Source organism: Leopardus geoffroyi, chromosome B3 (genome assembly GCF_018350155.1).
Source record: "Leopardus geoffroyi isolate Oge1 chromosome B3, O.geoffroyi_Oge1_pat1.0, whole genome shotgun sequence".
NCBI classification, from domain to species: domain Eukaryota; kingdom Metazoa; phylum Chordata; class Mammalia; order Carnivora; family Felidae; genus Leopardus; species Leopardus geoffroyi.
In genome coordinates, this window is record NC_059337.1 from 37700380 (window position 1) to 37728293 (window position 27914).

The 27914-nt window shown below is 47.1% G+C and overlaps 1 protein-coding gene across 11 annotated transcripts in view; it reads right to left on the reverse strand.

Moving 5' to 3' along the window:
• Positions 1–418: 418 nt before the first annotated feature.
• Positions 419–27914, reverse strand: part of MAP2K5 (mitogen-activated protein kinase kinase 5) — a 277056-nt gene continuing 249560 nt past the window's right edge. For 8 of the 11 annotated variants that reach the window (XM_045449315.1, XM_045449319.1, XM_045449320.1 and 5 more), the window contains one exon: positions 419–859. In XM_045449315.1, the coding sequence (XP_045305271.1) occupies positions 755–859 (105 nt within the window). In that variant the 3' untranslated portion in view covers positions 419–754. The remainder of the gene's footprint in view (positions 860–27914) is intronic. The other 3 variants (XM_045449323.1, XM_045449322.1, XM_045449321.1) reach the window with 1 other exon arrangement.

Consider the following 27914-nt stretch of genomic DNA (forward strand, 5'->3'; position numbering starts at 1 on the left):
TGGTGGAGCCGGAGGTGGGGCGTGGGAGTGGGAGATGGGAGAAGGGCCTCTTGGAGCCACTCAGGGCCTTTTTCCGACTCCTGGTCTCCTGCTCCCTCCTCACCCACTGCCCCAGGACAGATCACGGTGTTGAAGCCGGTGGGATAGAGAGTAGGACAAAAGCCAGCCTGGCAAGGAGCACACAACGGGGGTCCTGGGGGTCTGGATCTATTGCTGGCTCAGCTACTCCTTCCACGGGACTTGGTCTGGGGACCCCCATGCCTCAGTCTTTTGTCTGTCAAATGGGCTGGGCTGTGGGCCTCTTCATAGAACATCTGGAAGCACTTGGGGTGCCTGCAGGTGTCTGGGGAAGGGCAGCTGAGTGGAGGACCCTCCCCCACCCCCCACAGTACCACCCGCATGTGGGGAGGCAACCACAAAGCAGTAATATCTTTATTCCCATCAGTGATGCTGACAGGGCCTGACCCTTTACAAAGAAAAAGGTTAGGAAAAAGAGGGGCAGGGGCACAGGGGCCTCCATTCTTGATGCCCCCACCCCTCTGCCCACCCCCAGTCAGTGCCTCCAGACCAGGAAGGGCAAGGGCTGGCCACTCTTGAGGGCTCCCTATGCTAGCCCATCTGCCGGCGGAGTTGAAGGTGAGAGCAGGGAAGCCGGGCCCAGCAAAGCTCTTCCGGTGCAGACAGCAAACGGGGCACAACAGGTAGGCTGTCCCCTTGGTGACCAGTCCTGGGCTTTCAGCGCCCCTCTGTGGCGTCATGGGGGCCCCTGTTGATTCCGCCTCTCTTCCAGTGCCCTGCACACCCACATGGACACCACGGTGGCATTTCCGTCATTGAACTGCATGATGAACGGGTGGCCCTGTGGAGGGGAGGAGAGGTTGTGACACGCATTCCCCAGACTCTGTGCTTCATTACACTCAGCAAGGCCTGTTCTCAGCCCAGACCCTTTTCTTCTCCGCACTAGCCCTGTGAGATAAGGAGGACAGCTACGAACCCATTTCTCAGCTCGCTGACTGAGGCCAGTGGTGGGGAGGTGACATGTCTGTCTGCAGCACTCGCTCACTGCGCGGCTCAGATTCTGCCTGGTGCTCCCCTACTTTCTCCTGAAAGCTGCCCTCGGGTGAGGGCCTGTCCCATGTCCACACTGCTTGGCCCCACATCACCCACACCACTCCAACAGCTGGCCGGCCAACGCCTGGCTCCCAGGTTTCCAGTGTCCCAGTCCAGCTGCTGCCCACAGATCAGAGGATCCTCTCGTCTGAAGCTACGCCAATCCCTTCTAGTGTTCCTTGTCTAAGGCTCTCTGAACAAGTCCCAGTGCGCGAGTGGAGGGAAGGCCAATGTACCTGGGCAAGGGGCAATATGCTGGTGGGTGCAGATCACTCTGCTTCCTGGTGACAAGTTGGGGGCTCGACTTTGGAGGGGCCGGTACTGTCTCTGCATGGCCTGTCTCGGGCTCTAACCTACTTAGCCCATAGGCAGGCCAGGTTATATTTAGCCAGTCCCTTCCCGTGCGGTCCTGAGGAATCAAGATTCACACTCACAATCTTACGGCCTCCTAGGAGTTCCCAGGGAAGGTCAGAAAATAGTAGTGGCAGTCAAAGAGTCACCTTGATCACAGGCCAAAGGTGAAAGGAAAACTGAAAGGCATGCTCTTCCCTCCTCCTTACCAACTGGCTTCTTTGCTAAAGAACACACATAGGCAGCTTCCTCCTCTACCAAAAACATAGCCAGAGACCCAAGGAGCCACAGTGGGTGGGCAGAGGTGGGGGAGGCTCCTTGCTTCCTTCCCTGCCCCCCACCTCCTCCTCTCCCTCCCCTGCAGTCTTCCAGATCCAGCTCCCCTGCACTCTCCAGCTTTCTGAGTCCTTCTTGGGCCCCCCTCACCTCCCCACTGGTGTGAGCTGGGCTCCCAGCACTGCTTTCCCAATATACCCCAGTCCTGACCTGCAGCCCTGGGGGTAGCCAGCCGCTGGCCACATGTTTGAAGCTCCAAGCTGCCTTAAAATGAGCTCATCATGGGGCCAGGAGGGATGTGGGCCCAGGGCGCGATGCCCTGGGTGTCCAGACCCCAGTGTCTGCAGGAGTGACCCAAGACCAGGCCAGGGGAGGGAATGGGGCTGCCTGGTCAGAACTGAGATGTCTCTGGGGACAGGAAGGAAGATCATCGAGGCTTCCTTACCCTGGACTGATGTCACATCCCCTTTGCTGGCTTTCCCAATTCAGGCAAGGAAAACCGTCCCCAGGAGCATCCTTCATGGTCTGGCTCAGAGACATACAGAACACCGGCGGGGGTGCAGGGAGGGAAGACACTCAGCTTAGAGGGTGCCAAGGACCCCCACCCCAGGGCAGGGACTCACCCAGGCCATCACGGAGCGCGGCCTGGAGCCCAGTCAGGCGCCTCCTGTGATCTGCTTGAGACATTCCATGGGGCTCCCAACACACCTATGGGGCGGGCGAGGGAGCAGGTGCCCCTTGTGGGCTGCTGCTGGGTAAAAAGAGTGGGAGGCCAGCTTGGGTTGGTGTCCCGCAGGCAGCGCAGACCCGGGTTGGGGGCTGAGGCAGGAGAGGCCCAGGAGGGCCTCTATCTTGGCCCCCATTCGGAGTTCTCCCCCCTGCATATATGCCTACCCCACACCCGCCTTCCTAAATCGCTGCCTAAATAGACGGAATTCTTCCTGAAGTCCGAGTGTCCACATTTCCTTTTCTGGAGGCTCAGGAGAGACGACCTTGCGCCCTTGTGAAGAACAAAGGGAGAAGCTGTGCTCAGGAGCCGATGGGCCCCCTCCCCCCAAGCCCGGGGTAGCACAGTGTCACTTTCCCAGAATGCCCGGTGACTTTGGGGCCCATATGCTCCATCTCTGTTATCATCTGTTCGGGAACAAGCAGAGCGGAACTGCAGGAGGGGAGAGTGGAGGCATTCCTTCAGTTGCGGGCAGGCTGATGGCCGCTCTGCAGGGAAGCATTTGCCCAAGTGCCCTGGGAGGCGCAAGGGGGAGGCGGTGGCTCTGGCAGAGACTTTGCCCCTTTCCCGCCCTCCTCGGCTGGGAGGTGACTCTCGCGTCCCACGGATCCCTGATGCTTTACCCCAGCCTGAAGGGAGTGACCTGGACAAGTGGTCTTGTCCCCAGCTGCCGCTGACTGGCTGGGACGGGGCGGGGGGGAGATGAGTGGAGGAATCACAGAGGGAGGCAGAGAGGACAGAGACAGACAGACACGGAAGGGGAGACCCCGGCCTGTCCAGGCATCCGGGCCTGCGATGTGTGAACTCAGGAGCTGTTGGCAGTGTGGGCCACCATAGGAGTGAACGTACAAGAGAGCCGGTGTGCGGGAAATGAGAGCACAGAGAGCAGCAGTGGACCGGGGGGCCGCGTTCCCGGGGGCCTGGAGGCAGCTCTGCTCGCAGGGCCCGTGAGCACCTCACGGTTCGCGCGAGAGGCACCGAGTCATAGGTGGGCGCTATGATCTCCACTGTACAGGTGAGGCAATGGAGGCCGCTGGCTCGTGGCCGACATGCCTGGGCTCCCGGAGCTGGGGCTGGACCACAAGTCTCTGTAACCCAGGCCCATCATCTGGGGTTCTCCTAGGCTGACCTGGGGTGTACAGAAGTGGGAGAATCAACACCCAGATCGCGATCCCCCTCACCTCAACTCTGTCATAATTCAGTCCCTCCTAGACAAAGGTGGGCCTCAGGCTGCTAGCCTGAACTGCCCCAGGTCCTGACCTCTATCAGCACTGCCCCTTGGACGCACTGGGAGAGTGCTTGCTCTGCCAGGGTGGCAGGTCACTCTCACTTGACTCCCCCTATCCCCATCAGCCTGTGTGGGGAAGCAGGGAATGCCATCATCCCATTTTACAGAAGAGGAAACTGAGGCCCAGGGAGGGAAGTGGCTGGTTAAGTGCTGGCGCTGAACTCCAGTCTTCTGGTTTCTGTGCTGGTGTGTCTCAGGGCTGGACTATGTCCCCTGTGACCCGGCTACTTCCTCTTTATAATACAGCGACCCTCCTCCAGCCCCATGACATGTGTGATGCAGGAACTCCTCATGAGTTTAACGAGCAAACAAAATTCGATGGACAGTTCTGGGAAAAGCATGAGAATCACTCAGCCACTGAAGTGTCTGGTTCCCAGGTGGCTCCAGACAGGCCTGGGCAGATGCTGGCATAGCCAGATGCTCTAGGAGTCCAGGCAAGGCCAGACGCTGGAGCTGGATGGAAGCTACACCCTAAATAACACTGAGTCCAGCACCGTGGATAAGTGCTCTGTGCCGGGCACTCACCAAGGGCTTTGGTCCTGATTTTCCTACAAAAATCATGCTCACTCTGGAGGTGCACACAGCTATGTGCACCCACCTTCCAGATGAAGCAACAGACACTCGGGGACCTGTCCGAGGTCAGCAAAGCGACCTGCACGCAGCTTGTTGGGGGCATCCTGCCCCGTCCCCGCCAAGGTGGCCGGCCCAGGCACCCGGACCTCTGTCCTCCAGCCACTCTGTGTTAGCAGCCACTCTGCAGAGGCTGACAGGGCACGTGCCAGGCAGGGACTGCGGCTGGTCTTGCTGGCCTTGTCACCAGCGGTGGGAGCCACTCTCATTTCCTGGATTCTCTCAGGGCCAATTGCAACAATTACACTGGTGAGCGTTGAAGTATTATGGTCCACAAACTTCGCCACAGAAAATGGAGGCACAATGAAGGCAAAAGGATGGGACTGCAAGAGGTAGGATGACCCCAAAAGTGGGACGTGGCGGGGGGGGGGGAGTGAGAGGGATGAGCCAATGGCAGCCAAAGACGGCTGGTGTTGCCTGGTGCAGACGCGGCTGCGTGGGGCTGAGAAGGGATCGTGCTGGTGCAGCTCGGGGAGCAGGTGGAAACTAACAGCTCAGGAAGAGGAACTGTAGTTGTTCCTGTTCCTTCAACTCAGCAGAGTGACCGGTGTTTTGCCAGAGTGTAACTCTCTGCCTCTGTAATAATGTCCCTGCTTTTTTCCCATCGGTTTCATTGTGATGAGATGCCTTCCTGACAGCGGGGTGCTCCAGAGACCCTCCCACATGGGCAGCACTCTGCCCTCTGCCAAGGGGGAAGGGAGACGGTGGGTGGCAGGGAGCCAGGGGGTGGTTAGTGTGCCCACTGTGTGGGCAGGAAATGGAGGCCCTGAGCCTGCAGTGGGGGTAAATCCTGCCTGAGGCTCAGGTGTCTGGACTTCTCATGCTCTGCCCTTAGCTGGGTTTTGACTTTCTGCCCAAATGAGAATTTACCCATTTGAGTCTTCACACTTTGTTCTCTTGTGTAATTTCCTAAAGAGCATCGTGCATTTGAATCCTTTAATAATATGCAGGTGTGGCTGCAATGCGGGCACATAGTAGGCCCTCAATTAGTAGCAGGCCTGTGGCACGACAAAGTCACTGTGTATTGTGTATGTGTGCATCTACTCGTCAAGCACTTGCTATGCGCCTTCTGGCTGCCTTACATCTGCACATTGCCTTGAACCCTCCCAACACCCTCATTTACAGACAAAAGAAACTGAGGTGCCAAGAAATGTGACATGGGTCAAGGTGATAGAACTAGAAAGTAGCAGACTTGGGATCTGCATCTAAGACTCTCTTCTGTCATAGAGGACATCAACTTCTGTGCTCCTTGAGGTCAGGCACAGTGAGTTCTAAATTTCTACTTTTTAAAAAGAGTATCTTGTACTTCATAGGTGCTCGACAGGTGATTTATTTTTTATTTATTTTTATTTTACAGAGAGAGGAAAGGGGGAGAGGGGCAGAGGGAGAGAGAATCTTAAGCAGGAGCCCAATGGGGGTCGATCCCACAACCCTGAGATCATGACCTGAACTGAAATCAAGGGCGCCTGGGTGGCTTAGTCAGCTAAATGTCCGACTTTAGCTCAGGTCATGATCTCGCAGTTTGTGAGTTCGAGCCCTGCATTGGGCTCTGTGCTGACAGCTTGAAGTCCGGAGCCTGCTTCAGATTCTGTGTCTCCCTCTCTGCCTGCCCCTCCCCTGCTCACGCTCTCTCTCTCTCAAAAATAAATAAACATTAAAAAAAAAAAAAAGAATCAGACACTCAGCTGACTGAACCACCCAGACGCCCCTCAATAAGTGATTTTTAACTGGTAACTGCAGTTAGGGTGCCAAAAAGGCATATGTGTCCCTCCCCTGTTCAAAGTCCAATGTGTTAGGCACTTCTATTAAAATAGTTTACTTAATAATCAGCAACTGTAAGCATTAATAGTATCTCCACTTTATAGATGAGGAAACTAAAGCACAGAGAGATTGAGGAACCTGCCCAAGGCCATACAGCTTCAATACAGTGTTGTCTCCAGAGCCCATGCCCTCAGCCATTGTGTTGTCCTTTGTTATCAGTGCCAGAGCTGGAAGATAGTGGCATCCACCCTATAGGCCAGCCTGCCCTCAGCAGAAGCTGGATGGTCTATTTGATAACCCCAGCTTCCCTGCTTCTCCATTCCTTCTCCTTGGGTCTAGGCTCCAGAGAAGCAGGAAAACTAAGGTCCAGTGCCTGGAAACTTTCCAGGGCTACAGAGACCAGACCCTAGAGGTAAACACAGAGAGAACAATCAAAAACAGGATGTCCGACAGCAGGCTGGACTCCAAATTGGAGATCTCACTCTATGGGGCCTTTCTGTCTCCTCTCAAAAAATGCCACCTCTCCCAGACAGAACTGTGCAAACACCTTCCTCCTGACCTCTCTAGAGAACACGCTTGCTCTGCTATGTGTTACCATCATTTGAACCCACTTTATCCTAACACTAGACTGTTAGGATAGTCTAGGATAGACTGTTAGGATAGAAACCACTCAAAAGCAAGGCAATACTAATCGCACAGCAGCCGCCAAGAAAAGGGAGTTGGATTGACTGGTAAGTTATGGCATCTCCCCAGGAACCTGACGCCAGGCTGAGAAGTATCACAGGCTGGGGTGGGAAGGCCTAGCAAGAAGGCTCCACAAGCCGAGGCTGCTCTAGACTCTAGGGGGGGCCTCTCTGGACCACAGGACTCCCCTCCCACAGGGTGAGCCCCCGACCACCAGGCACTCCTCTCCCACCAAGGAAGCTGCATGGAAGAGAATTCCAGGGACCCATGAGCCTGCTGAAACAAGCAGGCCCAGCCCAGTTACACTTCAGCCAAGTCTAAACCAAGTAAAGGCTGCTTGGGTGGGCTGGCAGGGGCAGTCTTGGGATTAGGTGGGGCCTGTAAGGGGTGACCCGAGAGGCTTCAGGGGCCCCAACGTCAACACACTGCCCAGCACTCCACCTTTCTTTGCTGGGCCCGCAAGCCTTGCCTGAAGGCTCTCTGCACGTGCCTTCACGGTTCCAGCCCTAACGGCAGGGCTAATGCTTTAGTCTCTTCTCAGCAATAGTGGAGGAGTGGTAGATGGGACCTCAGAGACCAGTGGGGCCGCAGGATGTGAGGTGTATTGGGGCTTCTACATGTTTCATTCAAGTTGTTAAGAAATATTTTCACTATGTTCGTAATTACAAAATAACATACGCAGTCAGATGCTTAAGTCAACGTGTCACACTGAATACTGGCAATCCATCACCATGGACTGTGCTGTTAGCTTATTTTTTTTGCAGCTCTTGGAGGAAAGTCAGTCTGCTTGTTAGATCGGTGCATATTACTTAACTTCTTATCTGTGGGTTGACAACTAGGAGGGGCTGTTCTGGTGCACTGGCCTTGGAACACACTCAGGGCTGTGATGTCCACTCACACTGTAATGACCCATTGGGTTGTGTGAGTGCCACACGGGAGCCAGGTGCACTGAGCCCATGAAGTATGTCTGCCCAGAGGCTGCCCCGCGAGGCCCAGCAAGGGGGAGAGGGTCAAGGCTGCTCTGAGTTTCTGATGGTGTCGGTTCCAGTAAGTTCTGAGTACCTCTTGTCTGACCTACAGATTGTGAAAAGCAACTCATATGAACAGTTGCCGGTTACTCGCAATGACTAAGGTTCGAAATAAAAGTTTTCTGCTACTCCTTTTTTAAAGCTTCTCTATGGGTTTAACTGACGCCTAAGTTGAGCAGGCAGCCGGGGAAATCAGGGTTTCCGTGATTCCGTGCTACTGAGACAAGAGTAGAGAGAAACTGAAAGCTGATGGCAATAAAATCCTAACTGTCACCTACGAGCCCAGCTCTCAGATTTTTGTGTTCTTCAAGAGAGGTCTCATAAATGACTTTATAAAGAAGTGTCAACAATGAATACTAATACATTCATGCTGGAAAAACCACCCTCTTTTCTATATCGAGATCCTGCATTAATTTTACATCATAAAAAGCACTCCACTGCTAAAGGTTCAAAACTACACATCGAATCCCTACTTACTGAGGAGAGAAGTTCAGCTTAGAGAGCGGAATGACTTATAAAAGGATGCACAGATGTCTGATGTCTGTGCACCTGCTGACAAGTGGCAGGGCAGCGGGCAGCCTTTATACTATTAATTACATGACATAATAAGTCATAATCACCCCTGGGGTCAACTCCGCCTTTCAGGCCGGGCATGCCAGGCTGGTCACCAGGGGGAGCTGGGCAGAGAGGTGGCTGGAGGGGAGACCCATGAGGGACTCAGCAGGGAAGAGCTGAGGTACCTCAACAGAAATCCTCTCTGTCCCTGTGTGGGGTAGCGCAAGGAGCCCTGTACAAGGAGTTAGCAAACCTTCTCTTGTTGTCCCAGAGTGATGGCTTGGGAAGGGCCACGATCGCCTGACTGTAGAGGAGAGACTAAAATGGGGGGGGGGGACTCCATTCCCCAGGCTTCATCATTCCACCAGAAGGACTTCTGTTGTTACTACTTTCCTGAGCCTTGCCCCCACGGAGAAGGAATGGCGACACTGGGAGGAAGGACTGAGCGTGATGAGCTCAGGGGTCTCCTGCCCACCGGAAGGGTGTGTTCTGGTCTGACCTCTTATTGGAGAGGCCTGAGGTTGCTCACCCCTGGGACTCAGTAAATTCCCAGCAAGGCCACTGGGGCCACAAGGTAATAAGCACATCCTTTAATCCAGGTCTTCATAGAAGTAAAGCTGATACTTGCTTTCCACCATTTCCTGAGTCCTGTTTCCCAGCTGGTTTTGAAGATAAGGACCATGTTTGCTGACCTCCTCACTCCCGCCCAATACCACTGCACTCTCTTCCTCTTGGGGTGGGTTAAAATAAGGACCAAACAAGATCGCCAGCCCACAGACACAGGCAGGCAGTGTGAGGGGTGGTTATTACTCGTCTGCATAGAACACTTTGGGGGTACAGCCGCAAGATGAGGGTGTGAGCCTGGTTTCTGTACAGCTAGTGTGGAATCCGCCTGTTTACCTAGCTTGACTTTCTAGAATGTGCTTTCTCAGCCTCTAATTTCTAAAGCTTCTCCCTGGGTGGGGGTGAGAGGGGACCCTTCCAGCCCTTCATTTTCGTTTAAAACCTAAGAAACAGTTTGCAGCTGTGACATGCCATTTCAATCAACCTTCCTGAGTTTATTCTTCACAACTGCTACAGAAATAGATGTTCCTCCCCAAATATTCAATTATTAGCAGCAAATTGCTTACCTCTAGCCATCCTACACTATACACAAACAGCTAAGGGGGTCAAGGAGCTCTCCACCTTTCATCTGAGCAGATCTATGTGCTCCTACACAGAGTAATTGGTCAGAAAATGGCCCATCGAGAGAACAAGATGTTTCCAGAGGTCTCCATGAGTCATTCTAGGGCCTGTATGGTGTGGTACAGGGACAGGGCACAGGGTGACTTCAGAGGGCCATGGTGAGGTGGGTAAACATGCAGGATGCCAGCACCCCTGAGTCTGTGTCAGAGGAAGCTGGCCCATGTGAGTGGCAGAATGGTGCCTCTGGCCCATTTAAGGGGGGCTGTGGTGGCTGTCTGGTAGGGAACTCAGATAGGGCTGGGGATAGGATGCTGGCTCCCCAGGCAGTTTCAGGGTGGGCAGATGCCCAGAGGAGTCAGGATCAGAGGGTACCAGAGGGAGAATGGGGGTCTTGCTCCAATAATGCTGAGGACTCTTGCCTGAGAGGCTGAATGCGTAACAGGTCCAAGCAGTGAATATGGGACCATTTACCGATTTCTTGATGTTTAAGGTTTGTCTTTTGGGATGACAGCTGTGTGGTGGTGGAGGTTGAAAGCCTCAATGCTCAGAAGGTTGGATTTTCTCCCACCCCTTTTTTTTCTTACCTCTTGAGATTTGATGTTTGTTTGGGGACCTTTGATGGGTGTGTGCATGTGCTCATGTGTGTATGTGTGATGTGACCTTGTGAGTGTACAAAAGGCAGGAGGTAGGCAATGAGAACCAGCACAATTTCTGGTACACAGGGGGAGCTCAGTATGTTTGGAGTGATTCTAACAGTCAATGAAGAGACGATGAGAGACAAAGACAGCCTTAAAGCCTTCCTTTTACGTGGCCCTCACCCTGCCAGATAAAATGGAACAGTTTTAAAAGGCATAGCTTAACTCATAAGAAAGAAAGGGAATCCACAAATGCTAACAATGAAGAGGGAACTGAAAACCAGAATTTTAAGTGAGTGGAAGTCTCGTGGCTTTACGGGGGCTACTGGTTCCAGGAATGTTGTCCTGGCAAGTGTGAAAAACTAAGCAGAAACAGGAGACAAGGTCCCCCAGAGGGCTGGCCCAGAGACCCTGAACAAAGCTGAGACTACAGAAGGGGTGAGCTATAAAAAGTCTACACATCAGCATAGGGGACCATAAGGTGGCTCTGAGTAGAGTCACCCAAGAAATATAAAAATGGGGTGGAGCCTTGTGTAGTTGGGACCCAATATACTACCTCTGTAGTCTGAGAACCCCAGGTTGATAAACTAACAGAATGTTGATCTTGATCTAGTGATACTCTGGAATGTCTGTCAGAAGCATATGAAAAAACCATTCTTGGGCAATCATTCTGAAATTCAAGAATATCCACAGTAACAAACTCCACTCAGTATGACCTTACAGTAAAAATTCCAAAGCATGTAAGGCACTAATTCGCCGTGGACCAAAATGAGAAGACAAGACACACACGGGAAGATGAGAGTTCTCAGAACTGAGGTAATAGAAAAATAATTGGGAAATGTAATGAAAAGCATACATTTGGAAAGACTAAAGACATACAAAAAGAAATTGAAGTACTAAGAAAAGAACAAGATATTATGAGAAAGAGAACAGAAATTTGAAAAAGAATTAAATGTAACTTATAGAAATAAAACATATAGTCACTGGAAAAAAAAAAAGAAACTGTGTATAGATGAGCCAGACAGCAGACTGGATACAGCTGAAGAGAGACTTAGTAAGCTAGAAGGATGGTCTGAGAAAATTACAGACAGCACAGTGTGTGTGTGTGTGTGTGTGTGTGTGTGTGTGTGTGTATGCCTCTCTCTCTCTCTCTCTCTCTCTCTCTCTCTCTCTATATATATATATAGGCTATTTATATATATATATATTTATAGGCTACACACACACTTTTATATATATATATATATATATATATATATATATATATATATATATAGGCTACTTTTTAACGTGAAAGAGAGAGGCCCAGAAAACAGACCAAGACAAGACAAGACTGGACATGTGGGGTTGGAGCAATATCCAGAGACAGCTGAAAAATTTTGGGAACCAATGAAAGACAGGAATTCTCAGATTAAAAAAAAAATCACAATGATCTCCAAGTAGGATAAATATAAGGAAATCTACACCTAGACAAATTGTAGGGAAACTGCGGAATACCAAGAACAGAGATGTTAAAAGCAACCAGGGATAGAGACGTATTGCCTACAAAAGGTGGCAATTAGGCAGTCAGCAGATTCTGCCAGCAAGAGTAGAAGCCAGGGGACAACAGAGGATCTTTAAGGTCATGGGAAAAATGGTCAAATCCGATTAAACTAACAATCAAGAATTAGGGCAAAGTGAAGGCAATCCTAAACAAAAACTCAACAGTTTTACCTCTCACAGACACTCTTGGACAGAGCTCCTAATGGAGGGAGCACAATGCAATAGGAACAAGGAACAAAGAACTGGTGAACACAGGGATAAATCTAAATAAGCACTGATTATATATAAAATGACAATGATAGGGGCGCCTGGGTGGCGCAGTCGGTTAAGCGTCCGACTTCAGCCAGGTCACGATCTCGCAGTCCGTGAGTTCGAGCCCCGCGTCAGGCTCTGGGCTGATGGCTCAGAGCCTGGAGCCTGTTTCCGATTCTGTGTCTCCCTCTCTCTCTGCCCTTCCCCCGTTCATGCTCTGTCTCTCTCTGTCCCAAAAATAAATAAACGTTGAAAAAAAAAAAAAATGACAATGATAGTGATGGCTGGTCTTAAGGATCTGAAAACAAGATGACAATGAAATCCTGGACTGTGATGACATGTAAGAAGGAACTGATGAGACACCTGTAAGGTCCTTATGTCTGGGGGGAGAAGGGCTTTGGCAGAGAGTGCTGGCTATCTCTCAATAGCCCTTCTCTCTTCCTCCTTCACGATACAAACCCTGATTTTAATGAGGAACACTGATACCCGGCAAATCAACTGCACACCCTGCCTCCTTTGCAGCTACTTTTGGCCAATGCCCTGTGAGCACGTATGCTGTGTGCCAATTCCTAGGACTGTCCTGAAAAGAAGGGGCAAGCTTTTCTACCACCCCTTCTCACTCCTGCTGGCTGGAGCTCAAATTCCCCTTGGCTAGTAAAATGGAAAGAGCTGGCACACCAGTCTGGGCACCCTGCTTCCTGCCTTCTTTTTTATTTATTTATTTATTTTGAATTATTTTTATTTTTAAAAAAAAAATTTTTTTTTTAACATTTATTTATTTTTGAGACAGAGAGAGACAGAGCATGAATGGGGGAGGGTCAGAGAGAGAGGGAGACACAGAATCCGAAACAGGCTCCAGGCTCTGAGCAGTCAGCACAGAGCCCGACGCGGGGCTCGAACTCACATACCGCGAGATCGTGACCTGAGCTGAAGTCGGACGCCCAACTGACTGAGCCACCCAGGCGCCCCCTTCCTGCCTTCTTTTACATGAGGGAGAATATCCCGTGGTCTTCTTTAAGCTGCTGTTTTGTTTTTTTTTTTGTTTTGTTTTTTTAATCATATGCAACTGAAACTAATTCTACCTACTGTAAAGGTAAGGCATTGAGCCTAAAGCTGAATACCCTTGTTTGGGAGTGTATATTTAGTAACTAACCTTAGGCTTTGCTAAATTAGATAAAAATTTAGGGATAATCAATGAGAGGCTAGAAATGGAATGTAATTTCTAAACAAATGGAAAGAGTAAGAGGAAAAGAAACAAAACCCCCAACAGAGTGGGGAAAAATAAGTCAAAAAAAGTACCGTAGAAAGTACAAAATAGGATATTGGAAAAAAATTCAAGCATTCCAATAAGCAATACATATAAACGATTAATTAAGAAAGTAGGATATTAAACACACCAACAACAAAATGCAGAGATTCATTTACAACACCAGAGCACAGAAATGAGAACAAAGGCAGACAAAAACACACAGCAGACAAACACAAACTAAAAGAAGAAAGCATAGGTTTATAAATAGCAGAAAAAAAGAAAACTTAAAGCAAAATATATTTGAGACCTTTCACATAAAGGTAAAAAGAAACACTCTGAAATGATGATATGGTATTTTGGCATAGGTACCCTACCGTCACTGCCTTAAAGCAAACACTGATAGAACTGCAGGGAGAAACTGACAAAGCCCAAGAACAGAGGAAGATTTTAGCAAAGCTCTCCTAGTAACTGAGAGAGAAAACAGGTAGAAAATTAGGCCACAAGGTATTTGAGTCACACAATTCACACATTTGATCTACAGGATGTAAAGAGGACATTGCATTCAAGAATGAGAGGATACACATTGCTTTCAAGCAAAGAGGGAACATAGGGAGAAAAACCAACCATGTAATAAAGGAGTCTCAACAAATACAGGTCTGATATTACACCAACTATGTACGCTGACCGGTGGTGCATGAAAAGTAGGTAACAATCAAAAGAGAGCAAAACACCTGAGTATTTGCAAATAAAAAAAAATACTTCTAAATAATTCATGGGTCAAAATTTTCCTAATTGAAATTAGAAATTACTTAGAACTGAGTGACAGTAGAAACACTACACATAAATTTTTGTGGGATACAGCTAAAATAATTATTAGAAGGCAATTGACAGCATTATATGGGTGGATTGGGGGGAAAAGATTGGAAACTTTGTTTGAACTAAGTGTCAAAAGAATATAAAATTATAAACAGAACAAAAAGTAAATCCAAAGAAAACATAAGACAGCAAACAATAAGAACACAAAGGGATTAAATAGAAAGCTATCAAAGAGATGATTAATTCAGTAAAGTACTGGTCCTTTAAAAAACTAGTAAAACAGGGGGCCTGGGTGGCTCAGTTAAGCATCCGACTCTTGATTTCAGCTCAGGTCATGATCTCATGGTTTGTGAGTTCAAGCCCCACGTTGGGCTCTGTGCTGACCGTGAGGAACCTGCTTAGGATTCCATCTCTCCCTCCCTCTCTCCCACCCTCAAAATTAAATAAATAAACATTAAAATATAACATATTAAGAAATTAGTACAGCAGACTAACCTCTGATGAAATTGATAAAGGCACAAACAAACATCATCAGGAATGAAAAGAGGATACATGACCACAAATCCAGAAAAAAAAATAAGGACATTATATACGAAGGATATGAGGCCAACATATTTGAAAATGCAGACTGAAGATGACCCAGTAGCAGACAGAGGGGGCGGGGATATGGGTGGATATATGGGGGGGAGGAGGTGGGAAGAGTGATAATGGTAGTGACTGGGAGGTGCCAAAGAACCCTGGCAAAGCATCACCCTCCCAGGAGGGTCATGGGTTCTGAGACCTGGTATCACACTTTTAACTTTTAAAAGAAATTCCTGGGGTGCCTGGGCGGCTCAGTCAGTTAAGCGTCCAACTCTTAGTTTCGGCTCAGGTCATGATTTCACGGTTTGTGAGACTGATCCCAGAGTTGGGCTCCATGCTGACAGTGTGGAGCCTGATTAGGAGTCTCTCTCTCTCTCTCTCTCTCTCTCTCTCTCTGTCCCTCCCCCATCAAAATAAATAAACTTAAAAAAAAAAAGAACTTCCTATCCATTGTCTCATCTTATTTCAAGGAGCATCCAATGAAGTCAGGGCTGCTATTTCCTGAAATCCATCTTACTTACAGCTTTTCTAACTTCTTAATAAGGATAAACAACCATTTACATGAAGCCTGGGCCTAAAGTGGAAAATTTCTGATGCTACCAAATCAACAAAAAACATAGCGGCAAGAAAAGTGCTAAAGACACTGGTTGTCAAAAATCTGGGTATATAACTTTAACTGAAGCGCCATCATTTTTAGTGTTTTCAGCTGCGATGCCCTCGAGTTAACTGAGCCTCGCTCAATTCAATGGAATGGGTTACTAGTGGGGTGAGTGTGGGGGAGCCCAGGGGACTGGCTGGGGCAACCCTTTTGGAAAATTTGAAATAAGAGCACGACAAAGGCCAAAGCTATCAGGCCTAGCCTATAAAATACAGGATTGAAAATGACCAGTTACTCTATAGTTTCTGCTATCAGCAACCGATGTTTTCCATTTGAAACTGCACCTCTTTTTTTCCCGCCTCTTTTTCGTTTTTAAAGGAAAGCCACAAAAAAAAAGAAGCAAGCCATTTGAAAATTTTGATCATTCTGTGTCCCAGCAGCAAATAAAAATCATCAATAGAACCCACTTTTAGCCTTGAGCAATATTTTCTAAAACAAAACACAAAGAACCTGTGGTACTTAACTATTCTGTTATTGATTTACTGTGGTTTGCAAGGTAATGTTGAAGAAAATTAAATGTACGGAAGCCTGAAATGCGTTTTCTGTGGTGGTGAACGGTGTGGCCTGTGTTTTCTGAGGCAGTGTCGTTGGTCATGCTCACAATGAACGACTAAGGGAGCGCACTTCATCTGTTTACAAATAAGCTGGCGGCCTTCACTGCAGAGCCTTATGAAACCAGGTCTATTTTCACTGTTAAGAAGGACAAAGTTATTTAGTTACCAGCTTGCTTCTCCTGGCACTTACGCTCCAGTTCCAGTTTACGAGGAGACTTTCATTCAATCAAATTCCATATAGATATACTGAAAGGCTTCTAGGCACCTGACATTAAATATGGTTTTAAGAACACAGCCCTTCCTTGGGCAACACCATGGCTTATTTGGTCCCTTCAGAAAATAACAAAACTTCAACAGTTTGAAGTCTACCCTAATTATTGATTCAAGAGTGAGGTGGTCATATTGTTTCAATCATGGACATTTATATGCAACATTATCGAGCGGTCGACTTCCTACTTACTGAAACAGCCTGTTTTCAAACCTAAAAGCACTTTACATATCGACAGGTCATGGTTATTGGACACCCTTATCTAAAACAAAGAATTGGGAAGTTCAACTACAACTTGATCACATTTAGCTGGTCACTCAAACCTTTAGTCAAGCCAATTTTTTTATACTTTGGACTTAATGCTAACAAGCTTAGTATCTGGTTTCCCAATCTGAAGCACAAAAGAAATAGCCAAATGGCAGAGAAAGAGGGGAGGGCTGCTGGAGGGAAGAACAAGGACAGGAGTAAGAAGTGACATCAATTAGCAACACTACACAACAAAAACAGAAAACCAGCTTGAGGTCGCTCAGGGCGCGGACAAATGGCCCTACACGTGTTAGGAGACACTGACACAGCAGCACACAGTGAATAGACGATGGTCACAACAACGACCTACAGAAATTCTTTTAAAAAGAGAAATTCTGATGTGCATAATCTGCTTAAGAGGATAAGGAAGTGTAGAATACATTTAGGAAGACCTCTTATGCATAATCTTTTTTTAAAGCTTTGATTTTATAAAGAAAAAGCTTTGGTTGTCTGGATAGTTTCCTTATACTGAGCAGCTCATTCACCAATTGATGTGGTGCTGACTTCTGAGCTTTAGAACGTCAGTATTGAACACGGGGAAAGCACTCCCTCTGCCCAGCACCTTTCTGCAGCAACCTGTGATGTCATGGGGCAGGTAAGCTGTCAGATCATCTGAATTCAGTAAAGGCATATGGGGCCACTCAGGGCCCAAGTTTATCTCAGCTTCCTTTGCAGAGAGTTTGATTACTTCTAAGATTTATGGTCATAGCGGAGGGGAAAAAGGAAATACTTCACGAGAGCAGATTTATAACCTCATCCTGTTTTTTTAATAACATTAGGGATGACATCCTATGACAGAATCTTGGAATGACTGCAGGACAACTTGGAAACTCAGTGGGAAGTTTTATATTTGGGGGGTGTGGAGCATTTTGTACTTGGAAAGGTCAGGTAGGAAAGGACCAGGGAAATGAGCCAGGGAGATGGTCAGAGAGTGAGTGTCAGCTGGTTTAATTTTCTGTGTCAACTCTGAAAATTAGATAAACAATGACAAACCAGGCTTTTTAAATGAACTTGTCACTTCTGGTTTTCATGATACACAGTAACATTTTTCAAGTCTTGGTAGCCCTAAAGACAGATTTAACCCCTGAGAGGTTGATGTAAGTGTTCCGAAGTCCCCACATCTGAAAACAAAAGGTTCAGTCCAACTCTACAGCCCTTAAAAAGAAAAACTAATTATCTTTGAAACTTAAATACTCTTCTCCTAACAATTAAGGGGACTTTGCCTACAGCCAAAAGGTTCAGCCTTTTGCAGAATGGTCTCAGCAACGTCAGATTTTTTTCTCTCCATCATCTTCTTGACTTTCCGGAACAACTCAACCCATTCAACATGGTCCCTTGATCTTCCAACCACTGTTCCTAAGCAGTATTGTCTACCTTGAGCCCATGCTGGTTTCTCCTCTCACTAACTCAGGGGAGCACAGACACTGCCCGTCCTGCTGCTCCATTGTCATGAAGACGTGGAACAGAATAATTGCCCTTTCTTGTGCTTTGTGCTTTTGTAAGTCTACGTTTCTGTGGTGACATGCTCCCTCGTGCTGAGGGGGAGAGAGCAGTGAGGCCTTTTAATAGCTGCCCTTACTAGTTCTGCTATAAGGATATTTATTCAAAGATAACCCAGTCTGAATATGTTGATTTAGACAGAGAAATACATATATTTACAGATACCAGCATTTGAGTAGGGTTTTTTTTCATTCCACAAAGTGCTTTCAAGCTCATTATCTGAATTCCAGTGTCACAACCACCCCCAGGAGGGAGCTGGATGGCATTACTGTTTTTACCTCCAATTTGTGGATTCAAAAGTTTCAGAGTTAAGTGATTTGACTGACTTAGTGGAGATGTAAACCGGACGTCAGCTCCAAAGCCTGTCCCTTTTGTTAGAATATGGGAATAGAAGCAATGTAATCGGGACCATTGTGAGAGCTACCCTGTACCAGGCCCTAATTAGGTGCTTTCCTGCATGTTATTTCATACCATTTCTCGCTGGAGAAGTAGATGTCAGCCTGTTTATAAGCAAGGACAATGGAGCTCTGAGGCAGTAAGGACTTCTGGTGGCTGAAGTCTCAGGGATGGCTGGAACCCAGGTGCTCAGACCTCCCATGTCACCCCACACCTGACCGCTGGTAGAACCCGCAGCCTGCAACAAAAGTGCACACCCCATGGTCTGCCCTGGATAAAAGTATGCAATAGGTGATTTCGAGCCCTCTGATCCCAGTCTTGGCCTCATCCCTAAATTCTGATGTCCTTTCCCTTTCCGATGTGGAAGAATCTCCTTTTCCAGGGTCCCAAGTTCAAAAGTGCCTCTGCTGCCAGCTAACTGCTGAGAAGAAAACCACCTGATTAAACCAACTCACAGGAAGGTATGGATGCCTAGACCTCTGGGATTATGTGTGTTTGAAAAGACGGTGCTCGCCCGGCCCAAATGCAAACTCTGAGGTCTCAGGTGGTGACAGTGCTGGTGTCTGTGCCCACAGGTCATTTACCTGTGGCTCTTAGGAGACTGCAAGTCTCATGCTCCACAGTGCAGCTCCCCCCACTCCCCCCAGTTGTGTGAACCTTGTCTTCTATAAAATAAGGAGAAGAGCAGCGACCTCAGAGGAAGGCTGTGTGTGACCTTCCTAGCACAGAGGCCATCATGGAAAAGGGTGTGTGGTCACAGTGATCTATGACCTCAACTTGTCAGTACTTATCACACTTCTTTCCTAAGGAAAGTTTAATAACACCTAACGTATGCTCAGCGCTAAGTGTGGAAGACACTAGACCAGCTCTCCTGACAGCTGCACACCTTGTGGGTGGATGGGCAAGAGAGAACTGGGGACCTTGCTAATTCTCCAGTAAGGAAGAATGTATTAAGGACCCTCACCACTCACTGGGCAGCCCCTTCCCTGAGCCTCAGGCCTAAAGTCCTGACTCACTTCCTCGTTTAAACCAAGAATGAGCAGACTTCCCTGGGTTCAGAATTCCGTGTAACTAAAATACAAAATAGAAAAAAGGCATCCCAACTGTTGCACTCGTGCACAGCCTATAGACAAGACGGCAGTGCCCTCAGACAGCATTTCAAATACAGTTTATTAGTGTGTGATATGAAAAGGGTATTTTTATTGCATGATATAATGCAATGGGACCTTGGGCGCTCTGTGGAAAGACCTCACACTCAGAAGTGTAATGAACCCGTAGTCCCAAAAACATTATACTGTACATTAACCTATCATTAATGGCACATTAGGGCTAGGGGCATTGCACGCTTGCTGGTCAGGGCTCCATCAGGACAGTGTTGAGAAAACCACACAGTCTTCCCAGGCTTAAAACAAATAGAGAAAATAAATATTCCTGATGTCTACAGGCAGCTTTAAAGGAAGTTCAATCCTAGCTCTGCCTTGTAATTTCCAAGTCTGCTTTTTTAAGAGAGGAAGACACACAACTAAACAAAAGAAGGAAACGACCCTCTTGAAGTTCACCCCTCAGTGCTGGCTCGGCAAGGTCATGATCAGATGGGCACCTTTGTTAGCATAAAAGCTGCCCAAAGGACAGCCTGGATCCTGGATCCCACACTAGGGAGGCAGAAAGGGGCCCAGAGACAGTATGTCTATCTTCCTTGCTTTTCAGATGGGGCAATCAAGGCTCAAAAACATGATGAAGAGACAACCTATCCAACAGGAAAATGGGGTGAAGTATGTGAAAAATATCACAAATGGCCAATAAATGCAAGGGAAAAAAGTGTTCAATTTCATACTTAATAAAAGAATGCAAAGTAAAACAACTGTTTACCACTGATCAGATTGGCAATGATTAAAGTCTGATAATTTCAGCATCAGCACAGGTGAGGGGAACTGGCATTCCCATACCCCCTATACAAAGATGTGTATGAGACGGTCACCATCCTAATAGCAAAGATCCGGAAATGGTCAAAATGTTCTATGACAGGGTCCTGGTTAAAGAAATATGGTACATCCATATTATGGAATACCACGCAGCCATTAAAAAGAACGAGGTAAGGGGCCTCTGGTTGTCTCAATCGGTTGAGCTTCCGACCTCAGCTCAGGTCATGATCTTGCGGTTTGCGAGTTCAAGCCCCGCATAGGGCTCTGTGCTGACAGCTCAGAGTCTGGAGCCTGCTTCGGATTTTGTGTCTCCCTTTCTCTGCCCCTCCCCCGCTTGCGCTCTGTCTCCCAAAAGTAAATAAACATTAAAAAAAAAAGAACGAGGTAGACTTTTATATGATATGGAAAGATTCTAAAGATAGATATATTAAGTGAAAATGCAAGGTGTGGAACAGTAACAAGAGAAACTACTATTAACACTGTTTAACCCTGGAGAGCGAGGCTGGGGACCCTGCTAGGGGCTGGAAGAGGACAGACTTCTTACTATATATTCTCCTGTGCTACTGGAAATTTTAAGCGTAATTTAAACTTTTAAGCATTAACTAGTTTTAGAAAATAAATGATGAGGGTAGAACCAAACACTTTGGGGAGCCTCTTTACTATGCTATCTGCTCTAAATGCTTCATTTTGTCTGGATTTTCACAAAAACCGAAACGGTAAGTTAGTCACTATTACCCCCTTTCCGCGAAGCGGGGACTGGCGTTTTGAGGGTGTGTGATGATTTGTTCAAGGTGGCCCTCTTCCTGTTTACTTTTAGTAGAGACAGAGAATATTTGTAAAATAGAGACTGATGCAGCCCACAGCCACCTTCCTGAGTGGGGACAGTTTGCCTAACCCAGCAGGGATCGAGGATGTTGCGGGGGGGGGGGGGGGGGAGAGAAGGCAAGGCAAAGAGGCTACTGACTCTGGCCAAGGCCCAATCAAATGTCAGGAAGTATCTTCTCTCCATACCATAAAAGGGGGTGTGCATAGGGACCCTAGGGCTACACAGGGTTCAAGTAAATAATGCTTGGCAACTGGGGCTCAAACACACGAAGGGAAGTATTTCCCTAATTAAACATGAATCAACTTCAAAGGAAACCCAGCTGCAGATCTGTGGAGAGGCAGCCTCCTCAGACCAGCAGAGCCGCGAGGTGAGAGTTGGGGCCCGGAAAGTATCCGGGCAGCCCCACGCCCTAGGACTGTCTGTGGCAAGTCTCCCCATTGCCCCAGAAAGTTTGCTCTCTGGTTTCTCACTCCTCCATTCTTCCCAGTAACAGTCTTGTGACTTTCGGATAACAGACTTTGTGGCAAGATTTTAAAATGCGAGATTTTATTTGTCCTAGGGTCTGCCAGCTCACACTGTAATTAAAATGTTGATTAGTAAACAGTTTAAATATATGACAGACAATGCAGTTAAAGCCTACAGTTAGGTCAATATGTGATTTAGATTTGCCATTTAAAAAATCTCATTTAAATTTTGCATACATTAATCACTACCATACTTCAAGGTTCTGATATCCACCTGACTACAATATTAAAATAAAACTTGCTGCCCCAGGGAAATCCTACTTATTCTTAATTGTTTCGAGGCTTTGATGGGCTTTTAATCTAAGATTAATTTATGCAATTTTAAATAACTCTTCTTATGATTAATAAGCTTGAAAATTAAAAGGAGTCTAAAGCAATTATAATGAGCATTTGGTCATAACCTCATTAGAAGAAGGAGTGAAGGATACAGCTCTGGAATTCTTACAAGACTACGATTTAAGGTTACTTTTAGAGAAGTCAAACATAGTTCCCGAAATTGCAAAGGCAGGTTAGCAAAGGTCAGTGTTAAAATGACGGCTAGCCAGATTAGCATACTAATGATTTTCCCTGATGGTGACAGAAAGGACACTGAAAAGAAGATGCAGAAAGAGAGACAAATGACACATTGCCAAGAAGCTACAGGCTCTGAAGTCAGTTTTCTGTTCTTCTGGCTGGAGACCTTCTTGGAATCTGAGAGAGAACCAGAGAGTTAGGAATCCCTATTCACAAGTCAGGTCCAGCCCAAGTCTGGTCCATGTGGAGCGGCAGAGATCAGCACTGGGTGGCCCATCTGCCTGCTCAGGTGTGTAGAGCCTCAGCTAGCCTCTGCCCTGCTCGGGAACCAACAAAAGCTTCCTGCAGCTACTCGGTGTGCAAAGCCCTTCTAGATCAGACCCTCCCCACCCTGCCCAGCTAACTCCACTCCCTCCTGTCCCAGAGGTCTTCTTTGCCTTGGCCAGAAAGCAAAGGGTTCCTCACTGTCCCGTGCTTCCTCTGGTCTCAGCTTGTGCTATTCCTTCTTCCTGAAACACTTTCCCTCTTGTTATTAGCAGCAGTGATGAAAATAATGGCTACCATTCGTTGAGCACTAATTTTATGCCAGACGCCGTGCTAAGCATGTAACTTACTTTTTTGGTTTTTAGAAAGATGGTTTTATTACTTTTTAAATGTTTATTTATTTTTGAGAGAGAGAGAGAGCAAGCACAAGCAGGGGAGGGGCCGGGAGAGGGGGACAGAGGATCCGAAGAGGGCTCTGCACCGAAAGCAGCGAGGCCGATGTGGGGCTCGAACTCACAAACTGCAAGACCATGACCTGAGTCGAAGTCGGACGCTCAACCGAGCCACCCAGGTGTCCCATGTATAACTTACTTTTCCCTCACTTAAATCTCCTGCTTTGTGGGACTCCACTTCTGCAGGCGAGGAATGCGAGGCTCAGAGAGGGCCACGTATGAAGTCTGGCAGCCAGCGAACGAGGGGTGGAGGATTGGGAGGAGCTGGCTCTTGGCTGAACCACCACTTTCTAATTCTTATACTGAGACAAATTCCAACAACCCTACAGGTCCAGCTGGAGTCGAGCTGCCTCCCTGACCACGGAGCCCCTCAGCCATCCTCCCTGAGCTCTCACACCACGTGAGTCAGTGGCACACAGCCCATCCTGCCTTCTTTGAATGTCTCCTGTGGGCATGTCTAGTCTGCTGCTCGAGGACACAAATGCTTCATATATATATATATATATATATATACTTTTTAAAATATATATATTTATATAAATATATTTATATATATTTTATACATATATTTTATATATATACATATACATATATATATATATATATATATATATATATATATATATATATATACTTTTTTTTTTTTGAGAGAGAGGGCACGAGAGCGAGCATGAGCCAGGAAGGGGCACTGAGAGGGAGACATAGAATTTGAAGCAGGCCCTAGGCTCTGAGCTGTCAGCACAGAGCCCGACGCAGGGCTCGAGCCCATTGACCATGAAATCATGACCTGAGCCAAAGTCGGATGCTTAACTGACTGAGCCACCCAGGCGCCCCTCGTATATTCTTTTTGAACTCATCACAGCACCTCAGAGACACAGACAACACATACTTGATTGTTTCACAGTAATTCCCTCCAACAAGATGCTCATTACATTTTACCAATGATAGAGGACAAAAAGTTAAGCTTTCCAAGGGCTGGGAAGGAAAATGCACAGGGGTCCATCCACCCCTGCAAAAAAAATGTCCAATTCACGGGACACTTGCTGCGAACATCCAAAATACGTTTACTTTGTTCTAAATCACATTCAGCTCCACTGAAAACATTTGACTTCCAAGAAGCTTAGTAGCTTAGGCCTAGGGACATCAGACACACGAGAAAATCATGAACCAAAGAGGCTGAATGATTTAGTGTTCCACAGGTGTCTAGCACTTTACAGTTTACACGCACACTTTCACAAATTCTTATTTAAATAAAAACAACACTTTGAGATTGGTATCACCACCCTCGTTTTACAGATGAAGAAGCTGAGGCTCAGATAAGCTACATTACTGTTGACTCCCTAGTTACGTAGAGGCAGAACCTGAACTTGAAGTCATATCTTCTGATACCCTTCTGATCTTTTTTTTTTTTTTAACGTTTATTTATTTTTGAGATACAAAGCACGAACGGGGCAGGGGCAGAGAGAGAGAGGGAGGGAGAAGACACAGAATCTGAAGCAGGCTCCAGGCTCTGAGCTGTTAGCACAGAGCCCGACATGGGGCTCGAACCCGTGAACCATGAGATCATGGCCTGAGCCGAAGTCCAACGCTTAATGGACTGAGCCACCCAGGTGGCCAAGGATCTGAAGTAGACTCCAGTCCCTGAGCAGTCAGCACAAAGCCCAACGTGGGGCTTGAACTCACGAGCTGTGAGATCATGACCTGAGCTAAGTCAGACGCTTAACTGACTGAGCCATCCAGGCGCCCCCTGATCTGATCAATGCTCTTTCCAGTTTACCATGCTGTTTCTTGTCTCATGTCCATGACAGACTCATTTCAAGATCTAGGGCCCATCTTTGGCCTCTTCAGACTTCACATACAGAGGACAGAGTACGTCCTGCCAGTTGTCTGGCCACAAATCTTTCCAGCTTTCCAATTCTACCATAATGCTTATAGAAACAAGCAAGGTCAGGGGCACCTGGGTGGCCCAGTAGGTTAAGCGTCCAACTTCGGTTCAGGTCATGATCTCATGGTTCATGAGTTCGAGCCCTGTGTCAGGCTCTGTGCTGACAGCTCAGAGCCTGGAGCCTGCTTCAGATTCTGTGTGTGTGTGTCTCCCTCTGCCCCTCCCCTGGATGTGCTCTTTCTCTCGAAAATAAATATTAAAAAAAAAAAACAAAACCAAGCAAGGTCATGGCTCCATGCCTGTGCTCCTGCTGCTTCCTTGAATGCCTGTGTTGGACAGACTCTCATGGGCCATCTTCCCAGCCTCACTCTCCCTTCTGCCTTCCTGATGGACCCTGATCTCTGGCTCCCTGTTCTGTGTGACCTAACTACTTTGTTCACATGTCTCTCAAGGCACTCACCAGTTTGGCTTCTATTTCATTTAGCCCTACCCACTCCCCAACCAGTTTTATTGAGATATAACAGACACACAGCAGTTATAAGTTTCAGGTGTACTGCATACTGATTTGACATATATATTGTGAAATGATTACCACAGTAAGTTCACATCCATCATCTTATATAAATAAAAAGAAGAAAATGGTTTTTCCCTTGTGATGAGAACTCTTAGAATTTACCCCCCTTAGCAACTTTCAAATATACCATACAGTAGCAAGAAGAATCTGCAGACTATTTTCCATAGTGGCTACACCCATTTACATTCCCACCAACAGCATGAGGGCTCCCTTTTCTCCACATCCTTGCCAATACTTGTTATCTCTTGTCATTTTGGTGAAAGCCATTCTGACAGGCGTGAGGTGGTATCTCATTGTGGTTTTGATTTGCATTTCCCTGATGATGAGTGATGCTGAGCATCTTTTCACATACCTGTTGGCCATTAGTATATCTCCTCTGAAAAAAAAAATGTCTATTCACGTCCTTTGTCCATTTTAATTGGACTATTTGTTTTGTTTTTTGCTACTAAATTGAAGGAGTTCTTTATATATGTTGGATATTAACCCCTTATCAGATAGATGGTTTACCAATATTTTCCCCATTCTGTACGTTGTCTTTCATTTAGTTCTTTTTTATTTTCATTTCATTTAGTTATTTTTGACCACCTGTAAACAGAGATTACTAAACAGCTACTTGGTGTCCTGTAAACAGAGATTACTAAACAGCTACTTTTGCCGCATCCCTGCAATGGTTAGATCAGTGCCTCACTTTCACACAGCACTGTAAGCTCCTCTGTATTCCCTGCAGCTCTGCAATTCAAGTGGTTGGTTTGGGAATTGCTTGCTACTGGTCTATGACAAGATAAGAACTATGCCATGCCAATCAGCCTGCAGCTTCCTTCACTGACAAAGTTTTGCTGCAAACAAATGTCGGCTAAATTAAACAGAGGCTTTGAGTCATGCTTGATTTATGTTCTGGCACAAGCTCCTTATCTTATGGTCAAGAAACAGTTCCGATGCTGCTACCAGTCCACGGTCCATATGTGAATAGCACTAGAAATGGCACCTGGCAATTCACTATGCACGTAGAATGTGCTCACTGAATTTGCTGACTTAAAAGAAATTTCCCACAAACTCAAGGAACAGTATCTCTTGGAAGTTGCGTACTTCTACAACCATGACAGTAGAACTGAAAAGGAGAAAAGGTTTGAGGCCCTCAGTTTCTGCTGCAGGTTGATAAAACCAAAAACCAATAATAACTCACAAAATCTTACAGCTTCCCTTCAGCCAACTAACAGACCAAGTGCAAACTGCTGGTGATCATCTTCTCTCCTCCCATTTGGCCTCTTCGCGCTGAGGTTCAATCTTTGGCCAGGCGCCTGCTGCTGTGTGTGGCCACCAGTTCCCCGCCTCAACCATGGCCCTGCAGCTGCGGGACGAGGCCAAGGTGGAGGGGACCATACGGAGTGAGGTGAGCAGAGGAACAGCTTTGGCTTCACAAGCAAACTGCTGAAATCCTACATGTTTCTTTGCAGGCTATTTGTGTTTAGTTTTATTTTTGATTGCGAGGAATCGTTGGACTTAGCTGAAATTCTCACAACCATAATCCCCGCCCACTCTAGAACCAGTAGATATAGCTTTGTTTAAGGGCAAATGGTCCAATGTCCATCCTAACTGCATGGCTTCAGGCAAGCCAGTTAACCTTTCTAAAGCCCCAGTTTAATACATCAGTAAAATGGGAATAAGAATGACCCTTGTAGTGTTTGTGTGAAGGTCAAATGAGTAATTTATATGAAAGAACTCTGTAAACTCAGGTGTTCAAAAAATGTTATGTTTAGATGAATTTCGCTCTCTACAAGAAATTTTTTTTTTAAATGTTAAGGGGTGGAAGCCTTTCTGCATTATCTGCAGCTCCGAGACGCACGCAATCCTCACTCCCACTGCTTTCAAGTAAGTTCAGAGAAAATAAGTTGTAGTATGGGTTTTGGCTACTTTCCCTTATGACCCAAGCTGTGTCCCATGCAGGAGGTAATACACTCACATAAATAAATGTTCTGCAAGGCCTGGCTTACTTGTCACCCATTCACAAAGCCATCCTGGAAAACCCTGGCTGGAAGAAATCACGCCTTCTGCAGAAGACGTTTTTACCTGTTAAATTCATATCATTCCAGTTCGATAACTATTTGGTGCGCATTCTACTTGGGGCTAGGGACCGGGCAGGAGGCTGAGGATACACAGGTAGGTAAGACATGGTGTCCTCCAGAGACTCGTGGTCTTGTTTACGGATGGTTACCAGTTATGTGAACAAGTTACCGCCACAAAGTGTGAGAAGTGTGCTAGCAGAGGCACTTGCCGGGAGGGAGGGTGCCATACAACAGGAAGTCATGCCCTCCCGAAGCAGGCCTGGGAAGCTTCTCAGAGGCTGTGCGAGTGAACACTCATTTTCTATCTAAGTCTACTTCTAATCCTCGACAAGCGCTGGGGGCTCTTAAAGTTACTGAAACGGCAGGATTTCACCATGTGGACGTGAGAAAATAGTACAAAGCAAAGACACAACCATGTGAGAATGCCTCATGTGTGCAGGCACCGTGAGGGCGTCAGGGCACCACGCGGGCACAGCGTACATGTGGGGGAGCACCGGAGGGGTGAAGCGGCACTGAAGGTGGGCAGGGGTAGGTGAGG